Source organism: Diuraphis noxia, unplaced genomic scaffold, assembly GCF_037042655.1.
Source record: "Diuraphis noxia isolate RWA-SAM2 unplaced genomic scaffold, SU_Dnox_SAM2 contig0001, whole genome shotgun sequence".
Lineage (NCBI taxonomy): Eukaryota > Metazoa > Arthropoda > Insecta > Hemiptera > Aphididae > Diuraphis > Diuraphis noxia.
In genome coordinates, this window is record NW_028301711.1 from 70,164,122 (window position 1) to 70,186,143 (window position 22,022).

The following is a 22,022-nucleotide window of genomic DNA, read 5'->3' on the forward strand; positions in this document are numbered from 1 at the left end:
TTTTAATGCACATTTTTTTTTCTTTTTTTGTCTATAAACCATAACAAACTTAAGAAATCAATGGTTGGATACTTAATTGCATAAAATCAATCAGTGGATAAAGGTTTGTTTTGCAAATCTATATTTTATTATTGTGTATTATGTTCAATGTTGTAGTATTGTAACTATGAATAAATATAAAATATAAAATGTAAAACATTCTTCTTCCTTGTTAGTATGAATTATTAAGAGTTTCGACATTTTCCTTATTGAGATTTTAATGTTTTTTAGATCCCATTTAATATAAGTATAATGTAAGTTATAACAATAAAAGTATCCCTTTATGGTTTAAAAAATGTGTAATTTTTAATTGAGTTTCAACTATAGAATAAATGTTAATTTTTGGCAGATTTAAACTGATATGCTTGATAACAAGAATATAAAATAACATAATAATTATGCGCTTATAAATCATATATTCTCTCCAGTTGATGAAATCAGTCAATAAATAATACTCCTAAGCATAGAAACATGTAAATACTTGTTCATTATATTTGCTTATAGGTATATTATATGTATACATTAAAAAAATATCTATCTGTAATTAGTCTCATCATCACCATTTACTATTAAAGCAATTTGATTTATAAGTTATGATTTAGGTATAGAAAGAACTCATCGTTGAACTTATTAATGAATGTACTATATTGTTGTATCCTTTTAAAATTTTAGTTTTAATATTTAAGATTATACAATTATGAGTCAAATATTTAATGTTTAAGGAGACACACTACCATACTTAGTTACCTAAATTTGCTAATAGGTCAATTCATTCAACATTATTAAAGTTAACTACACATGATAATAACTGCTAAATAGACAACACAGTCAAGTGTGACATTTTATTTATGTATTCTATGTGGAAAAAGTGTGGTTAAAAATTATATATTTTTATTATTTTAAAATTAATTTTAAACCTTATCTATATATTTTAAACTTAACAGCAGTGATCTGCTTTTTTCAATATGATTTTCACATAACAGTAGCATATCATCAAATGTCATAGTAGTTGTGGTACCTAATAGAGATAGTGGTAGTTGTAGACTTGTAGTTAAAAAACAATTAATATTAGAATTAGCAGTTGTTAAAAACTAAAATAAAGTAGCTTCATTGATAGTTAATTTTAACTGTAATTGTAGTTTTAGTTATAATTTTAGTTGTCTACATAATTACTTACGACGATGGTAAGCTATAGTGAGGAAATATTCAGGGAACGTTTAACAGAGGAGTCATAAGGAGAGTAGGGATATTAAATCTATAAGCCGCGATGCAGAGGAATTTTTTATGAATACTAACAGTGGAGGTGCCTCAGAGGACTGAACCATATTCAAGCAAAGGACGAACCGGAGCACAGTATAGGGCTTTAGGAGGCGAAACAAGTTGAAACCAGTGCGCCCCCGTTCCTTTATGGAAACAACTGGTCGCTATGTAAGTATTTTCCAACCTTAACTTTATACATTTTCTAAGATGAGTTACACTGTGAAATGTTTCAGAACCATTTATATATAATTCATGAAACAGTATTTTAACTTACTGTATAGTGAGTAAAACCTGTCTAACCTGTCATCGGGTAAATAGCACCCATAATATATGTAAGTACGAATTTTTTCGGAAAGCATTGGGAGAGGGAGACTAATTAGTTATTACCACTGAGTGCTGGAATGCATTAACTAACTAATCTCCGATTTTTAGAAAAAACAATGTTAGTATCTTCACAGAGATCATCAGCTCTCGCCACTTTCCGGGTAGAAATATTGTGTTTCAGTTAGTGTCAGATACGAAATTTACTGATCCTGGACTTGTCCATACACCAGTCTATAGCAAACATTTAGTAACGAAATGATCTAGTCATCTAGGAATTTTAGGTCCAAATTGTGTAAGTTGAAAAAAACATTAAGCCGCCGACATACTGAACGGGTGAATCATAATTTGATCAGTGAAAACCCTAAATTCTTAGCTTAATGCATTATCCATTTAACTACCTACCGGCTACCGAATAACAGATTTAAACAAATTACAGGGGGTGTACAATTTACAACGTTTTAAAGACAGAGACAGCGAATGCGAAGACGACGTCCTTAACCTTAATGATTGGACTTTTATAAATTTACACTTATTATCGATTTCACTACACTCGTTGTGCCTATTCTATATGATTATCTTCCAGGTAGGTATCTGCCGAAAAAAATCTTATATGGCGTGGACATATTATGTGATATTAATATTCGTAGGTATACGTAAGTACCTATATGTTAAATAAACACGTGGAATTTTATTTCAGCAGTAGAAATGAACAATAGGTAACAATAGGAACTCTGATGCGCTCCTACACCTAAGGGACCGTTGTCACGTGAGTGTGATCATTTAATCCCCACTTATACTACACCTTCTCTACCTAGAGTCCTGATATACATAAGTAGGGCCATACCTTGCTCGCATTACGTATTCTGCGCTATACCTTGAAGCATCACAATTTAATTACCTAAGCTACAGTGTTTATACAACTAATTTGTTACTCTTCTACCAGATAAAGCGAGCCATCAAATATAGTCTACACAGTGAATCTTCTCGATAAAGGTATGTTACTATTATTCGCCATAAACAAACTGCTCTTTAAGTTAAATTATCCGTGGCATTTATTAATGTAAAACTAACCCATTATATAAACAATACCTATATTGTATACTTAGTGTAATTATTACAGATAAAACAAGATTGTTATGTTATTAAGCAATGAATAATTATATTATATATCATATAATACAATACAATACAATAAAATAAAATACAATTATAGTAATATAATATTATTTAATTATTTATTGCTAAATAACATAGCAATCTTGATTCAAATATAATACTAACACAAAGTACATATATAGCCATATAGGTAATGTCCATATAATGTGTTTTCGTCAAATGTATTCACTATCTGGACGATTTTCACTATTTTGGATATTCCATTTCATGAAACAAGTGATTTTACTATGTGGATGTGACATATACAATATACACATGAATGATTTACATAACCCATCTCATTGAAAATATCTGTGTACACCACTATTGCTACATACATCAATTTTTAGAACTGTATTTAAATTGTGTTAAAAGTATAATATAATAGTATATCAATTGATCTTCATTAAAAATATTGATTAAATAATGAACAAGAGCAATACATACTAATATTATTTTTTTTTTATTGAATAAGCAATTTAATTCATTTTTTTGTTTTGTTTATAATAGGTATATATTCCACAGTATATGTTGAATGTTTCAGATAATCATGAAGGTTTTATTTTTTATTACAATAATGTTAGTTTGTGCTAATGCAGTTTTGGGGTTGCCTATTATCAACAACAAAACCTACTGGGAAAAACCAGTGCAATTCTGTGGTGGAAAATTGGCTATTGAAATGTCAATAATTTGCAATGGGCGTTATAATGAAGATAAAGGTAAATATAATTACTCTATAGTATATAATTATCAATGATAACTAGTATTATTCATTGGACGAATCTCGGCTATAAACCCCATCTTAGTTATTATTAACTCGAAACTGTAAAATATTGCTTTTTTTAACATTCATATTATATTGTGAGGTAATATTGTAAAAGTAAATTTTTATTGTTCTAACCTAATAGTTAATTACACAAACCTGATTTTCATGTATTACGTTAATTTGAGACATAATTTTGCACAATATCATTTGGTGTAACTATCAAAACATACACTTGATACTTTTGTTCAAGTATTAGGATTTCAACAGAGTATCATTCACTGTAAAATAAAATCTGAATCCAGTCTAATTTTTTTACTCAATTAAAAAAAAATTAAAACTAAAATGGAAAATGTATAAGTAAACTTAAACAAATAATGGAAAATTAGTATTTGATTTTGAATACAGATACTTCAAGAGAATGTTCAAAATATTTTGTTCTAGTACCCTTTAAAAAATATTTGAATACCTTTACCCAAGTACTTTATACGACGCTCAGGAAGTTTAATTTCATAATGATTGAATTAGCTTTAGAAACTTTTTTGAAATACTTTTTGTTATTTTATTGAAAAGGGCAGAGTAATAAGTACGAAGACAAATAAGTTGTTTACTTATTAATATATACCTACATGATTTATTTATAGGCTTTAGAAATGAAATATTTATTTATTTTAATGGGTGATTTAAAAAGTCCATCTTTTATTGTAATTTCAATTTTTTTTTATCTCAAATTTTAACTATCAAAATGATTTGAATATATATTAGAATTATACAAGTAATATTACCTACTATTTAATCATACTATTATAATACTACGCTATAATCACATTATTATCCAGCTCTTTACCCAAACTACTGCCATTGATTTACTAAAGGTCCTACATGAGCGACTATTTTTACTATGGTGGATAGTTAAGGAAGTAAAGAGTGTCAGTAATTTTAAAAAGGCACTAAAACTTAAAAAAATGTATGATAATATTATTGACATGTTTGAAATTTGTGCAAGTTAAAAAACATCTTTTATAGGTAGAAAATTAACCTTAATTTGTAATAGTTTTTTTTTTTTTTTTATAATCACCTAAAACATACATTTTACCTACTTTACATTACAATATAATAAAATTTACTGTAAAATAAAGAATTTTAATGTATGAATTACTTACTTATACAATAAACAATTATATAATATTTTATTATGATTATAGGTTTATTAAATTTTTGTCTAATTATTTATATTGATTTTCAGGTAGTCAACAAACCAGAAAAACAAGAGGGATAGTGGATGAATGTTGTTCAGTTCCATGCAAACGAAAATACCTAAAACAATATTATTGCGCTCCTGAACCACAGATGTATGTAATTTTTCATTTATTCTAAAATTTCCAAACCTAACCTAACCTTCTAAATATATATCTAAGTCCAGACCTGTAAAGAATACATTTAAAAAGTATTTCGGTAAATACTCTGCAAATATATTTATTTTTTATGTATTTAAATACTATTCAAATACTCAAATTGTATCATAGTTCGAACACTACTCAAATTTTTTATTAAAGTATTCGCAATACTTTTCATATACTTTTGGTTTTTAAGCAATGTAGGTATTATAGCCAATAGACACATAGCAGGTTTATAATCATTTTTATTTTTTATTTATTAAATAATTTTTTATTACATTTTAAAAACATAATGTTTTCGGAATTCAGTATTATGGCTAGAATTACTGATATTAAAACATAAAATAGATAATTCTACTTGTGATGTAGATCCGGGGTAGAAATATTCAAAAACAAACACAATTTTTAAGAACGTCCATAGTAAAGTCACCAGGTAAAACCAGTTTCAATCACCCAAACAGGCTAATAATGTTTGGTCAAAACACCCAACCAAACTGTTCTCAATGGAAAATTACCAATCAATGTATTATTTATTCAGAAATAAATTAATTTTTGTAAATTGCAGATCTAATTCCCAATTTGCAGTGACTACTGCAGAATCTACAGATTCAGACGGAAAATCAAGTCTCATTAATTATTCTTTATACTATTATCCCCTAAGTAAGTATCTGCTTAAAATACTTTACTGGTGAGATTTAAAGATAAAAGAGTGCAATTTAAAACACATAGAGTAGATAATATTGAAATTGTTAGATGTTATTCTAATTCCTAACAAGTATCTAAATAAATTATATAACATATTAATGATTCAAAGGAATATTTGCAATAACCTAATTAATTTCATTTTTTAATCTGAAATTATGGCCTTCTACTATGCTTTATTTTCTCTATGCACTCTTTTAACTCAAATATCATTAAGTTACTTAATTTAAGTATTATGCTGGATTAGAATCCGTTAGATATACTTCAACTTTTGAATCTTAAATCCACGAAACACACAAAATAATAGTTGCTTCAATAATTATTTTTGTTTTTACAGTTGGACGTGTATTAGCTGATTTTCCTAAAGATTATCCAATCCAGTAGGTAATCAATATGGATTGTTAAATTAAAAATAAACTTACTATGATGAACTGAGTTGTGTTGTTTTTTTATTATTATACTTATTAAGAATGAGATCAGTAACACACTAGTACTACCCGTGTCAATGAGATCAGGATACAAGGATTATTTATGTTGTGATTGAGGGGGGGGGGATACAAATTGTCATAATATTAAAGAATTGATTTGTTTATACTATATAATAACTACCTACAATAGACTTAAAATATCTATTTTTAGATCATTACTTAAAAAATGAAATAATTATAGAAGGTTTGTTGAAATTTTCAATCTTTGTCTATATAACTTTTTGTTCATTTATATTACAAAATAATTTGTGAATTTTGTTAAATTTTATCATTTTTGTCCAATTTTGAACTAAAATTGTTTATGTAAAAAAGTCATGGCCTTGTATCATATTTGTAAATCTTAGATATAAATGCAATTTTTTTATCAATGCTTAGAGAAAAAAATTAAAAACTTTGAAAATTTAAAAAGTTTATAAATCGTTCAAAAATAATCAAAATATTTTGAAATTTTTATTCGATTTAACAATTTATTAAAGAAACTATTGTAAAGCGCGTTATTTACCATGTTGGTTGTCAATTTGACAGTGTACAATTCAATACATTATGCATATAACTATTTGTAAGAGGAGACTTATAAATAATAATAATATTTATATTTATTACCTTTTAAGAATCATATTATTTAAATAAAGTAATAAATTAATGTCTCCAAAAGCCTTGATTTGCAGAGCGGACAACGGTTAGTTTCTAAGAGGGGAGGTTCAAATTTAAAATAATTAGATTAAAATATCCTTTTTAAATCAATCAATCAATTAAAATGTAATCAAATAAATAAATAATAATTTTAACTACGAAAGAACAAAGTTTGAGAAGAGTGCAATTGATATATAAGGTTTACAAAAAACAAGAATTTCTATTATACTTCACATACTTATCGTAACAACCATAATAAATGATAAAAATGAATATAGGAATATCATATTGCATAAATAAATTTAAAACTATATTTAAATGATCCCTGTCACCAAATTCAATATTATATTCACTTATTTTATATACATTGTTTATTTTTTGAGAAGTAGAATAATTCTAGTTGAAACTGACATATTCAAGTTAGAAAAATATAAACTACACATTTTGCATAAAATTACTTTGAATTTAAAATATATTATATAATATATCTGTATTCAAATTAAAAGATATCTTAAAGGCTATCCTAATTAGTTATTTATGATTAATGAATTTATAGTAGGTAGTTCAGATTTAAATTATATATTTCTTGGAGATATCACCTTATACACTGATTTTGTGTGTTTATACTGACTCAAATAGCACCAAAAATCATTTTCATGTTTTAAGTTGATAAAATAATATTTAACGTTAAAAATGTAATGAATATGCTCCTAACACTTTTAAGCAATTGAATCAATTAACAAGCTTTTTAGTGGTGGTTGTGGGATTCAGCTCATAATATTCCTACAGAAAAACATAAACCATTTATGAAATTATTTCAAAATATTTTATACCTATGCTGAGAATGGTATGACAAACGAAAAATAGTAAAACACTATATTCGTTCAAAGACTCAAAGCCTTAAAGTATACCAAGTTTTCAATAATTTCACTAATTAAAAAGTAAACTTAAGTGAGGTCTAGTTTGTGATTTTACTGAATTAAATGTGAATTATTAAATAATAGTACCGATTATAAAGTATTTACTAAGTTAAGATGAATATTAAAACATTTTTCAATAACAAATGTAAAAAATCAAATCCATAGAATAAGATATTGAAAATATTCTGGGCACATTGAAAATATGGATGTAAGTATGTAATATGAATATGTATTTAATTTTTAATGCACATTTTTTTTTCTTTTTTTGTCTATAAACCATAACAAACTTAAGAAATCAATGGTTGGATACTTAATTGCATAAAATCAATCAGTGGATAAAGGTTTGTTTTGCAAATCTATATTTTATTATTGTGTATTATGTTCAATGTTGTAGTATTGTAACTATGAATAAATATAAAATATAAAATGTAAAACATTCTTCTTCCTTGTTAGTATGAATTATTAAGAGTTTCGACATTTTCCTTATTGAGATTTTAATGTTTTTTAGATCCCATTTAATATAAGTATAATGTAAGTTATAACAATAAAAGTATCCCTTTATGGTTTAAAAAATGTGTAATTTTTAATTGAGTTTCAACTATAGAATAAATGTTAATTTTTGGCAGATTTAAACTGATATGCTTGATAACAAGAATATAAAATAACATAATAATTATGCGCTTATAAATCATATATTCTCTCCAGTTGATGAAATCAGTCAATAAATAATACTCCTAAGCATAGAAACATGTAAATACTTGTTCATTATATTTGCTTATAGGTATATTATATGTATACATTAAAAAAATATCTATCTGTAATTAGTCTCATCATCACCATTTACTATTAAAGCAATTTGATTTATAAGTTATGATTTAGGTATAGAAAGAACTCATCGTTGAACTTATTAATGAATGTACTATATTGTTGTATCCTTTTAAAATTTTAGTTTTAATATTTAAGATTATACAATTATGAGTCAAATATTTAATGTTTAAGGAGACACACTACCATACTTAGTTACCTAAATTTGCTAATAGGTCAATTCATTCAACATTATTAAAGTTAACTACACATGATAATAACTGCTAAATAGACAACACAGTCAAGTGTGACATTTTATTTATGTATTCTATGTGGAAAAAGTGTGGTTAAAAATTATATATTTTTATTATTTTAAAATTAATTTTAAACCTTATCTATATATTTTAAACTTAACAGCAGTGATCTGCTCCTTTCAATATGATTTTCCACCGAGTTCATATTACGCATTTAATCCTGGTACGATAATTCTTAAAATCTCAAATAGTCCTCCGTCGATAGCTATGATTTTGAAATTAACTGTAAACTCTATTTAAGATCGTACCTAATTTTCATACTGTTACTACATAAATATATTATTAAAATTAACTTTTGAATTTATAACCATATGTAGTTTTTTGGCGCTTCCATTAAATATCGAAGACACATTCACTATCACTTATTCATGGCGATATCAATAGTATATTCCCCTGGTAGTTACATTTCCTTTCAGACGAACTAAATCGTTTGAAATTCATTTGAATTGTTATTGTACATAACTTGAATCACATCACGTATTTTACAGTTTTATATTGACGTGCTTAAATACAGACAATACATTATGTAAACTGTATATTGTTGGGAAAAATTATATTAATTCAAGAAAATGTTGCAAAAATATATAATTATGTGTCTTATAACAGTTTGACATTATGCTTTTTTCATTAGAATTTAATCTAAATTATTTTATTAATCTATATAAATGAATACCATGAGGGTGTATTTTAAAAACAAACTTTGGTTTCAATGAAGGTTGGTATTAAAATCATGTATATTTATAATTACTTGATATAACTTTGCCTCTAACAGAATATCAAGACTTTACCTAAGTTGTACACGTGTGTCCAGACATACTAATTCGTAAATATATACAAGTGTTCTACCAGCAGCCAAAATATAAGCAATATTTTCGTTTTTATTTTAATAAAATGTGCGATTAAAAGTAGATTCTAATATGATATGATTAATGTTTATATATATATTCAATATTAAACCATTTAGAACTGAATACGCCTTCATCAGGAGTACCTACTCAGTACATGTTACACGTCTAGTGTTTCTGGTATTTCAATTCATTAAATGTTATATAGTGTTCAACAAATGGTTTTTTCATAGAAAATGTGGTAAAAAATTCTTAGTCGAATCTTATTAGTATATTATTTGTAATTCGTTCCAGCCATAGTGTATTATTTAAACTTTTTTATAAACATATCTAATGTAATTGCGGTGATGTTCATTTGTTAAATAAAAACGTGGGAAATATACCAGTTAATCATTGAGATTATGAATGAAAATTGGACGATGCACACCATTGACTATGCTACATTAGATTGCCCAACGAGTTCATATTACGCATTTAATCCTGGTACGGTAATTCTTAAAATCTCAAATAGTCCTCCGTCGATAGCTATGATTTTGAAATTAACTGTAAACTCTATTTAAGATCGTACCTAATTTTCATACTGTTACTACAAAAATATATTATTAAAATTAACTTTTGAATTTATAACTATATGTAGTTTTTTGGCGCTTCCATTAAATATCGAAGACACATTCACTATCACTTATTCATGGCGATATCAATAGTATATTCCCCTGGTAGTTACATTTCTTTTCAGACGAACTAAATCGTTTGAAATTCATTTGAATTGTTATTGTACATAACTTGAATCACATCACGTATTTTACAATTTATATTGACGTGCTTAAATACAGATAATCCATTATGAAAACTGTATATTGTTGGGAAAAATTATATTAATTCAAGAAAATGTTGCAAAAATATATAATTATGTGTCTTATAACAGTTTGACATTATGCTTTTTTCATTAGAATTTAATCTAAATTATTTTATTAATCTATATAAATGAATACCATGAGGGTGTATTTTAAAAACAAAATTTTGGTTTCAATGAAGGTTGGTATTAAAATCATGTATATTTATAATTACATGCTATAACTTTGCCTCGAACAGAATATCAAGACAGAACCTAAGTTGTAGACGTGTGTCCAGACATACTAATTCGTAAATATATACAAGTGTTCTACTAGCAGCCAAAATATAAGCAATATTTTTGTTTTTATTTTAATAAAATGTGCGATTAAAAGTAGATTCTAATATGATATGATTAATGTTAATATATATATTTAATTTTCAAACCATTTAGAACTGAATACGCCTTCATCAGGAGTACCTACTCAGTACATGTTACACGTCTAGTGCTTCTGGTATTTCAATTCATTAAATGTTATATACTGTTCAACAAATTGTTTTTTCATAAAAAATATGGTAAAAAATTCTTAGACGAATCTTATTAGTATATTATTTGTTATTCGTACCAGCCATAGTGTATTATTTAAACTTTTTTATAAACATATCTTATGTAATAGCGGCGATGTTCATTTGTTAAATAAAAACGTGGGAAATATACCAGTTAATCATTGAGATTATGAATGAAAATTGGACGATGCACACCATTGACTATGCTACATTAGATTGCCCAACGAGTTCATATTACGCATTTAATCCTGGTACGGTAATTCTTAAAATCTCAAATAGTCCTCCGTCGATAGCTATGATTTTGAAATTAACTGTAAACTCTATTTAAGATCGTACCTAATTTTCATACTGTTACTACAAAAATATATTATTAAAATTAACTTTTGAATTTATAACCATATATAGTCTTTTGGCGCTTCCATTAAATATCGAAGCCACATTCACTATCACTTATTCATGGCGATATCAATAGTATATTCCCCTGGTAGTTACATTTCTTTTCAGACGAACTAAATCGTTTGAAATTCATTTGAATTGTTATTGTACATAACTTGAATCACATCACGTATTTTACAATTTATATTGACGTGCTTAAATACAGACAATCCATTATGAAAACTGTATATTGTTGGGAAAAATTATATTAATTCAAGAACATGTTGCAAAAATATATAATTATGTGTCTCATAACAGTTTGACATTATGCTTTTTTCATTAGAATTTAATCTAAATTATTTTATTAATCTATATAAATGAATACCATGAGGGTGTATTTTAAAAACAAAATTTTGGTTTCAATGAAGGTTGGTATTAAAATCATGTATATTTATAATTACATGCTATAATTTTGCCTCGAACAGAATATCAAGACAGAACCTAAGTTGTACACGTGTTTCCAGACATATTAATTCGTTAATATATACAAGTGGTCTACTAGCAGCCAAAATATAAGCAATATTTTTGTTTTTATTTAAATAAAATGTGCGATTTAAAGTAGATTCTAAGATGATATTATTAATGTTAATATATATATTTAATTTTCAAACCATTTAGAACTGAATACGCCTTCATCAGGAGTACCTACTCAGTACATGTTACACGTCTAGTGTTTCTGGTATTTCAATTCATTAAATGTTATATAGTGTTCAACAAATGGTTTTTTCATAGAAAATGTGGTAAAAAATTCTTAGTCGAATCTTATTAGTATATTATTTGTAATTCGTTCCAGCCATAGTGTATTATTTAAACTTTTTTATAAACATATCTAATGTAATTGCGGTGATGTTCATTTGTTAAATAAAAACGTGGGAAATATACCAGTTAATCATTGAGATTATGAATGAAAATTGGACGATGCACACCATTGACTATGCTACATTAGATTGCCCAACGAGTTCATATTACGCATTTAATCCTGGTACGGTAATTCTTAAAATCTCAAATAGTCCTCCGTCGATAGCTATGATTTTGAAATTAACTGTAAACTCTATTTAAGATCGTACCTAATTTTCATACTGTTACTACAAAAATATATTATTAAAATTAACTTTTGAATTTATAACTATATGTAGTTTTTTGGCGCTTCCATTAAATATCGAAGACACATTCACTATCACTTATTCATGGCGATATCAATAGTATATTCCCCTGGTAGTTACATTTCTTTTCAGACGAACTAAATCGTTTGAAATTCATTTGAATTGTTATTGTACATAACTTGAATCACATCACGTATTTTACAATTTATATTGACGTGCTTAAATACAGATAATCCATTATGAAAACTGTATATTGTTGGGAAAAATTATATTAATTCAAGAAAATGTTGCAAAAATATATAATTATGTGTCTTATAACAGTTTGACATTATGCTTTTTTCATTAGAATTTAATCTAAATTATTTTATTAATCTATATAAATGAATACCATGAGGGTGTATTTTAAAAACAAAATTTTGGTTTCAATGAAGGTTGGTATTAAAATCATGTATATTTATAATTACATGCTATAACTTTGCCTCGAACAGAATATCAAGACAGAACCTAAGTTGTAGACGTGTGTCCAGACATACTAATTCGTAAATATATACAAGTGTTCTACTAGCAGCCAAAATATAAGCAATATTTTTGTTTTTATTTTAATAAAATGTGCGATTAAAAGTAGATTCTAATATGATATGATTAATGTTAATATATATATTTAATTTTCAAACCATTTAGAACTGAATACGCCTTCATCAGGAGTACCTACTCAGTACATGTTACACGTCTAGTGCTTCTGGTATTTCAATTCATTAAATGTTATATACTGTTCAACAAATTGTTTTTTCATAAAAAATATGGTAAAAAATTCTTAGACGAATCTTATTAGTATATTATTTGTTATTCGTACCAGCCATAGTGTATTATTTAAACTTTTTTATAAACATATCTTATGTAATAGCGGCGATGTTCATTTGTTAAATAAAAACGTGGGAAATATACCAGTTAATCATTGAGATTATGAATGAAAATTGGACGATGCACACCATTGACTATGCTACATTAGATTGCCCAACGAGTTCATATTACGCATTTAATCCTGGTACGGTAATTCTTAAAATCTCAAATAGTCCTCCGTCGATAGCTATGATTTTGAAATTAACTGTAAACTCTATTTAAGATCGTACCTAATTTTCATACTGTTACTACAAAAATATATTATTAAAATTAACTTTTGAATTTATAACCATATATAGTCTTTTGGCGCTTCCATTAAATATCGAAGACACATTCACTATCACTTATTCATGGCGATATCAATAGTATATTCCCCTGGTAGTTACATTTCTTTTCAGACGAACTAAATCGTTTGAAATTCATTTGAATTGTTATTGTACATAACTTGAATCACATCACGTATTTTACAATTTATATTGACGTGCTTAAATACAGACAATCCATTATGAAAACTGTATATTGTTGGGAAAAATTATATTAATTCAAGAACATGTTGCAAAAATATATAATTATGTGTCTCATAACAGTTTGACATTATGCTTTTTTCATTAGAATTTAATCTAAATTATTTTATTAATCTATATAAATGAATACCATGAGGGTGTATTTTAAAAACAAAATTTTGGTTTCAATGAAGGTTGGTATTAAAATCATGTATATTTATAATTACATGCTATAATTTTGCCTCGAACAGAATATCAAGACAGAACCTAAGTTGTACACGTGTTTCCAGACATATTAATTCGTTAATATATACAAGTGGTCTACTAGCAGCCAAAATATAAGCAATATTTTTGTTTTTATTTAAATAAAATGTGCGATTTAAAGTAGATTCTAAGATGATATTATTAATGTTAATATATATATTTAATTTTCAAACCATTTAGAACTGAATACGCCTTCATCAGGAGTACCTACTCAGTACATGTTACACGTCTAGTGTTTCTGGTATTTCAATTCATTAAATGTTATATAGTGTTCAACAAATGGTTTTTTCATAGAAAATGTGGTAAAAAATTCTTAGTCGAATCTTATTAGTATATTATTTGTAATTCGTTCCAGCCATAGTGTATTATTTAAACTTTTTTATAAACATATCTAATGTAATTGCGGTGATGTTCATTTGTTAAATAAAAACGTGGGATATATACCAGTTAATCATTGAGATTATGAATGAAAATTGGACGATGCACACCATTGACTATGCTACATTAGATTGCCCAACGAGTTCATATTACGCATTTAATCCTGGTACGATAATTCTTAAAATCTCAAATAGTCCTCCGTCGATAGCTATGATTTTGAAATTAACTGTAAACTCTATTTAAGATCGTACCTAATTTTCATACTGTTACTACAAAAATATATTATTAAAATTAACTTTTGAATTTATAACCATATATAGTCTTTTGGCGCTTCCATTAAATATCGAAGACACATTCACTATCACTTATTCATGGCGATATCAATAGTATATTCCCCTGGTAGTTACATTTCTTTTCAGACGAACTAAATCGTTTGAAATTCATTTGAATTGTTATTGTACATAACTTGAATCACATCACGTATTTTACAATTTATATTGACGTGCTTAAATACAGACAATCCATTATGAAAACTGTATATTGTTGGGAAAAATTATATTAATTCAAGAACATGTTGCAAAAATATATAATTATGTGTCTCATAACAGTTTGACATTATGCTTTTTTCATTAGAATTTAATCTAAATTATTTTATTAATCTATATAAATGAATACCATGAGGGTGTATTTTAAAAACAAAATTTTGGTTTCAATGAAGGTTGGTATTAAAATCATGTATATTTATAATTACATGCTATAATTTTGCCTCGAACAGAATATCAAGACAGAACCTAAGTTGTACACGTGTTTCCAGACATATTAATTCGTTAATATATACAAGTGGTCTACTAGCAGCCAAAATATAAGCAATATTTTTGTTTTTATTTAAATAAAATGTGCGATTTAAAGTAGATTCTAAGATGATATTATTAATGTTAATATATATATTTAATTTTCAAACCATTTAGAACTGAATACGCCTTCATCAGGAGTACCTACTCAGTACATGTTACACGTCTAGTGTTTCTGGTATTTCAATTCATTAAATGTTATATAGTGTTCAACAAATGGTTTTTTCATAGAAAATGTGGTAAAAAATTCTTAGTCGAATCTTATTAGTATATTATTTGTAATTCGTTCCAGCCATAGTGTATTATTTAAACTTTTTTATAAACATATCTAATGTAATTGCGGTGATGTTCATTTGTTAAATAAAAACGTGGGATATATACCAGTTAATCATTGAGATTATGAATGAAAATTGGACGATGCACACCATTGACTATGCTACATTAGATTGCCCAACGAGTTCATATTACGCATTTAATCCTGGTACGATAATTCTTAAAATCTCAAATAGTCCTCCGTCGATAGCTATGATTTTGAAATTAACTGTAAACTCTATTTAAGATCGTACCTAATTTTCTTACTGTTACTACAAAAATATATTATTAAAATTAACTTTTGAATTTATAACCATATGTAGTTTTTTGGCGCTTCCATTAAATATCGAAGACACATTCACTATCACTTATTCATGGCGATATCAATAGTATATTCCCCTGGTAGTTACATTTCTTTTCAGACGAACTAAATCGTTTGAAATTCATTTGAATTGTTATTGTACATAACTTGAATCACATCACGTATTTTACAATTTATATTGACGTGCTTAAATACAGACAATCCATTATGAAAACTGTATATTGTTGGGAAAAATTATATTAATTCAAGAACATGTTGCAAAAATATATAATTATGTGTCTCATAACAGTTTGACATTATGCTTTTTTCATTAGAATTTAATCTAAATTATTTTATTAATCTATATAAATGAATACCATGAGGGTGTATTTTAAAAACAAAATTTTGGTTTCAATGAAGGTTGGTATTAAAATCATGTATATTTATAATTACATGCTATAATTTTGCCTCGAACAGAATATCAAGACAGAACCTAAGTTGTACACGTGTGTCCAGACATATTAATTCGTTAATATATACAAGTGGTCTACTAGCAGCCAAAATATAAGCAATATTTTCGTTTTTATTTTAATAAAATGTGCGATTAAAAGTAGATTCTAATATGATATGATTAATGTTAATATATATATTTAATTTTCAAACCATTTAGAACTGAATACGCCTTCATCAGTAGTACCTACTCAGTACATGTTACACGTCTAGTGTTTCTGGTATTTCAATTCATTAAATGTTATATCTTTGGTATGACGGCAGAAGCTGATATGTACATTTTTTAAACTTTCGGAAAAACGAGTTTAAAGGTTTAGAATGGAATAAAAAATACAATTTGATGTGAAATGCCTTTATTCATGTATCATTGTAATCAATAACCTTTCATGAATTAAATTATTACACTATAATAAATAAATTATTTTTCAAAAAGTTTTTAAGTAGAAAATAAAGACATATCATTTTTTGCCAACATTTATTTTTTTAAATTTTCAACATATCAACAAAATAAAAATTATAAAAGTAACTTTTTTTAAAACACAGCATTATAGCATTCAAAACAATTTTAGAATAAAACAACAAAGTTCATTAAATAAATGTAAAAACATAAAATTGATCTTTTAACTCTTGGTCAATAAATAAAAAAAATGAAATTAGCCTTTTATAAAACTTAACAAAATAACAATTAGTTAAAAATTTTAAATAAAATACAATAAAAGTAAAAAATAAAACAACTTATGGTTTTAATTAGTACATAATATATTATTATAATTTTAGCCTTCATCTGATGAAAAATCACTATTGATTGAAGGCAGTTCAGCAGCTTCTTTGGACGTTTTTAAGTTTTGGTAGAAGCTATGGCAGTCTTCATGTATCAGCGGCAATAAACTTAACAAATCTTTTTTTTTTTGGGGGTTGATAGGTAAAGGACTTTTATAACAATTGGTTAACGCTATTGAATATAATGATGTTATATTTTTTGGCCTTCCTCTTTTACCACGTTGTGTAAGATCTAACACTCTAAATGGTTCTTCTGGATCGAGGCTATACTTAAACTGCAACTCACCATAAACTTTTTCATATCGAATCCACCTTATATGAAACCAATTTACTTTATTCCCATCAGTATCTACTGTTTTTTTAGTCAGTGAAGTGCTTACTAAATTTGAAAATGAAAAAAACTGCTCTTGTTTCATTTCAACTACTTTAAATGGTTTCTTTCCTTTTACTGTTCTAACAAATTGATACCAATCTCTTGGTATCATTATAGGAATGTCAGAAAATTTTTTCGCTCTTTCTATTTTCGCATGATCTACATCACACTCCAAGTGAGTGTGGCCTGGCAGTAAAAATTTTTGGTCAATTATTTGCAACGTTGAAGAACTTGCAGCAACTAGACTTAACATAGCAGCCATGTTAATATTTCTGTTTTGTCCTCCACATGTGTCAGAGTAGGTGATAATATGGGTTATATTATTGGGCAAATTTAATATTTTTTGGTAAAGACAAGATGCTATGTCGTTTGATCCTCTTCCTCCGATTGCCTCATGCCACATATAACATTCAGTACCTTCATTTTCAGAACAATCTCTAATGGTCAAGTTAAACGTTGACAAAAGCCTTTTGTAGAATGAAACATTTGTAGAGAGAGCAGGAGTATCTAAAACTTGTTCTAAATCAAATACTAAAACTCTAATATTGTTAGAAGCTAAAGCATTAATTTTATCTTCTTTTTTTTGCATATAACCTAAATCTGCGAGTTTTTTATGGGTTTCATGTTGTTGTTGGAGTAATATCTTTTGTTGGTTATCATTACATTGTTTAATCTGTAGTACAAAAGTATCACAAGTCTTACATGTATCCAGTTTTGGTTTTTTAAATTTATAACCAGTTTTATTAAAAACTTCTTTAAACAAATCATATGATCCACATTTGTTACCATTTTTCTCTAGTTTATATTCTTCATACAACTTTTTAATATTTAAATGACATTGAAGATAAAATTTATTTGTGTGCCTTCGAGAATAGTGACTCTGGTATTTAGGATATTTTTCAATATGATTTCTCATTTCTTCTTTTTCTTCTGTCATTTTATTATGTGGTTCATGGCGACCACGATTATCAAGCTGTTGTAATGTACCTGAATCACTGAATTTTTTTTTCTGTATCAGTAAATCAATTTTACCTCTAGTTACTCCATACACACTTTGAAACATCTTTTTACATACTGTTATATTTTGATTTTCTATTTGTATCACATATAAAACAGTTACTAAACGATCATGATTTATTCCATATTTACCTCTTCCTAGTCTTGTGCTTTTTTTGTCAGTTAAAGTTATTCCACAAGACATAATTTGATATTGAATTTCTTTTTCCAATTTATAAAAACCTTCAAATATTATTTTTTGTTTATCTGGTGGACAGATATTGTCACATTTTCTACGACAGCAATTAATTAATTCCTTAAATTTATTTTGAGGAATTGTTACTCCTTTGCGATTGATATGCTCCATCCCATGATCTTTCAAATATTTCTGTTCAATTCTTTTTTTCTTTTTTGGTGGTTCATGGATGTCTGTTTCATCCATAACTTCAGTATTAACACCATTGTTGCCTTTATGTGATACAATAAATAAAAAAAAAAATTATATTAACTGGATAAAATAATAAAATATTATGTACTTTTAAATAATTTTAATGAAATTTTATTTGTGTACCTAAATTAGAAACTGGTGGTTGCTCTTCATACAATGTTATAATATTTTCATCATGGATATCTATTTCATAGGTATTCTCAGTGTTAGGACCATTATTGCTCTCTTTAAGTAAAAATAAAATTAAAAACATAAGAAAACAATTAATATAATATCTATTTTCAAAAAGTTTATTATTATGTATTTACCTAAATTAAAAACTGCTGGTATATCTTCAGGAGATATTATAATAATATTGTCATCATCAATTTTATTGAAAGTTACAGATTTGGGACTGTTATTAATATCTTATGGTAAAAAATAAATAATTATAATAATATAAAGAAAAAATATTTTATAAAGTATAATATACTTTTGAAAAAATATTTTAATACTATTTTATCATATTTACCTGAATTAGAAAGGGCTACTTCTTCAGGAGATACTGTGTCATCGTGTACTTCAAATTCATTTGTATTATGACATACTAAAATTAAATAAAATTAGAGGTAAAATAAAATATTTTATACAGCATAATTAATATTTATTTATATTATTATATAAAATAAACAGTACCAGGTTCAGATTCTGAATCTGAGCAAATCAGCTCTGTATTGATGTTATATGTTTTGTCCAAAACATCATCATCATTATCCTCATCAGAACTACTATTAATTAGTAATGAATTATTCTAAAAAAAATGTTAATACAACTTATTACAAATAAATGAAAAAACAGCATTAATTGTATTTTACCTGATGAAATTCGTTTTGTGTGGAATTGAGCCATTCATGCACTTTGTGATGATCATTTTTATAATATACTGGCTTTACTTTTTTTCTAGTGGAATATCTCTACAATAATATTGTAATATTATTACATTATTAATAATGTTAACTGTTAACATTCATTTATACTATAAAATACTAAAATAGATTCATTTATGCTGTACTTACTTCAGGGTTTACATTAGTTTTTTTTGTTTGTACACTTTTTAAAGATTTAAAAAAAGATGATCTAGAGTTAAACATTGTAAGAAAAGTAACACCACAGAATAAACTAACACAGCTAAAACCAGCTAACAAATAATTATATTAGTAGTAGTAGTAAACATCAAACTATACAAATTTAAAAATATAAGAATAATGTCTTAAAGAATATAAAGATAAAACATATCATGATATAGGGATGTGTAGCTCACATAAACTATTATTATGTCATGAGACATATCAAGGTTTGCCATCATGTTTATTTTTAAATAATGACTTATCAGTTTTTGTTTTTGACATATCAAGATTTGCCATCATCTATATTTTCAAATAATGACTTATCAGTTTTGGTCTTTGCTCATAGATGGCGCTACACACATAAAAGACATATCATACTTTGCCACCATTTGAAACACATTATTTATCAACTATTTACATGATAATCCAAAAATCAACAAAAAACGACATATCAGCTTCTGCCATCATACCACAGATATAGTGTTCAACAAATGGTTTTTTTCATAGAAAATGTGGTAAAAAATTCTTAGACGAATCTTATTAGTATATTATTTGTAATTCGTTCCAGCCATAGTGTATTATTTAAACTTTTTTATAAACATATCTAATGTAATTGCGGTGATGTTCATTTGTTAAATAAAAACGTGGGAAATATACCAGTTAATCATTGAGATTATGAATGAAAATTGGACGATGCACACCATTGACTATGCTACATTAGATTGCCCAACGAGTTCATATTACGCATTTAATCCTGGTACGGTAATTCTTAAAATCTCAAATAGTCCTCCGTCGATAGCTATGATTTTGAAATTAACTGTAAACTCTATTTAAGATCGTACCTAATTTTCATACTGTTACTACAAAAATATATTATTAAAATTAACTTTTGAATTTATAACTATATGTAGTTTTTTGGCGCTTCCATTAAATATCGAAGACACATTCACTATCACTTATTCATGGCGATATCAATAGTATATTCCCCTGGTAGTTACATTTCTTTTCAGACGAACTAAATCGTTTGAAATTCATTTGAATTGTTATTGTACATAACTTGAATCACATCACGTATTTTACAGTTTTATATTGACGTGCTTAAATACAGACAATCCATTATGAAAACTGTATATTGTTGGGAAAAATTATATGAATTCAAGAAAATGTTGCAAAAATATATAATTATGTGTCTTATAACAGTTTGACATTATGCTTTTTTCATTAGAATTTAATCTAAATTATTTTATTAATCTTTATAAATGAATACCATGAGGGTGTATTTTAAAAACAAAATTTTGGTTTCAATGAAGGTTGGTATTAAAATCATGTATATTTATAATTACATGCTATAATTTTGCCTCGAACAGAATATCAAGACAGAACCTAAGTTGTAGACGTGTGTCCAGACATACTAATTCGTAAATATATACAAGTGTTCTACTAGCAGCCAAAATATAAGCAATATTTTTGTTTTTATTTTAATAAAATGTGCGATTTAAAGTAGATTCTAATATGATATGATTAATGTTAATATATATATTTAATTTTCAAACCATTTAGAACTGAATACGCCTTCATCAGGAGTACCTACTCAGTACATGTTACACGTCTAGTGCTTCTGGTATTTCAATTCATTAAATGTTATATACTGTTCAACAAATTGTTTTTTCATAAAAAATATGGTAAAAAATTCTTAGACGAATCTTATTAGTATATTATT

At 26.2% G+C, this 22,022-nt stretch overlaps 1 protein-coding gene across 1 annotated transcript; it reads left to right on the forward strand.

The window, feature by feature from the left end:
* The first annotated feature begins 2,309 nt into the window (after positions 1-2,309).
* On the forward strand, positions 2,310-6,024 carry LOC149061515 (insulin-like growth factor 2). The gene is made up of 5 exons (XM_089215018.1): positions 2,310-2,616; positions 3,323-3,497; positions 4,788-4,893; positions 5,504-5,598; positions 5,978-6,024. Exons 2-5 carry the CDS (start codon positions 3,329-3,331, stop codon positions 6,022-6,024), a joined length of 417 nt encoding a protein of 138 aa, XP_089071144.1. The 5' UTR covers positions 2,310-2,616; positions 3,323-3,328.
* Positions 6,025-22,022: the final 15,998 nt, after the last annotated feature.

Excerpts from the sequence above, each read along its gene's own strand:
- LOC149061515 (XM_089215018.1), top strand. The coding sequence starts at position 3,329 with ATGAAGGTTTTATTTTTTATTACAATAATGTTAGTTTGTGCTAATGCA. Across the intron at positions 3,498-4,787 it reads GCGTTATAATGAAGATAAAG|GTAGTCAACAAACCAGAAAA; the intron begins GTAAATATAATT and ends ATTGATTTTCAG. Across the intron at positions 5,599-5,977 it reads TTTATACTATTATCCCCTAA|TTGGACGTGTATTAGCTGAT; the intron begins GTAAGTATCTGC and ends TTGTTTTTACAG.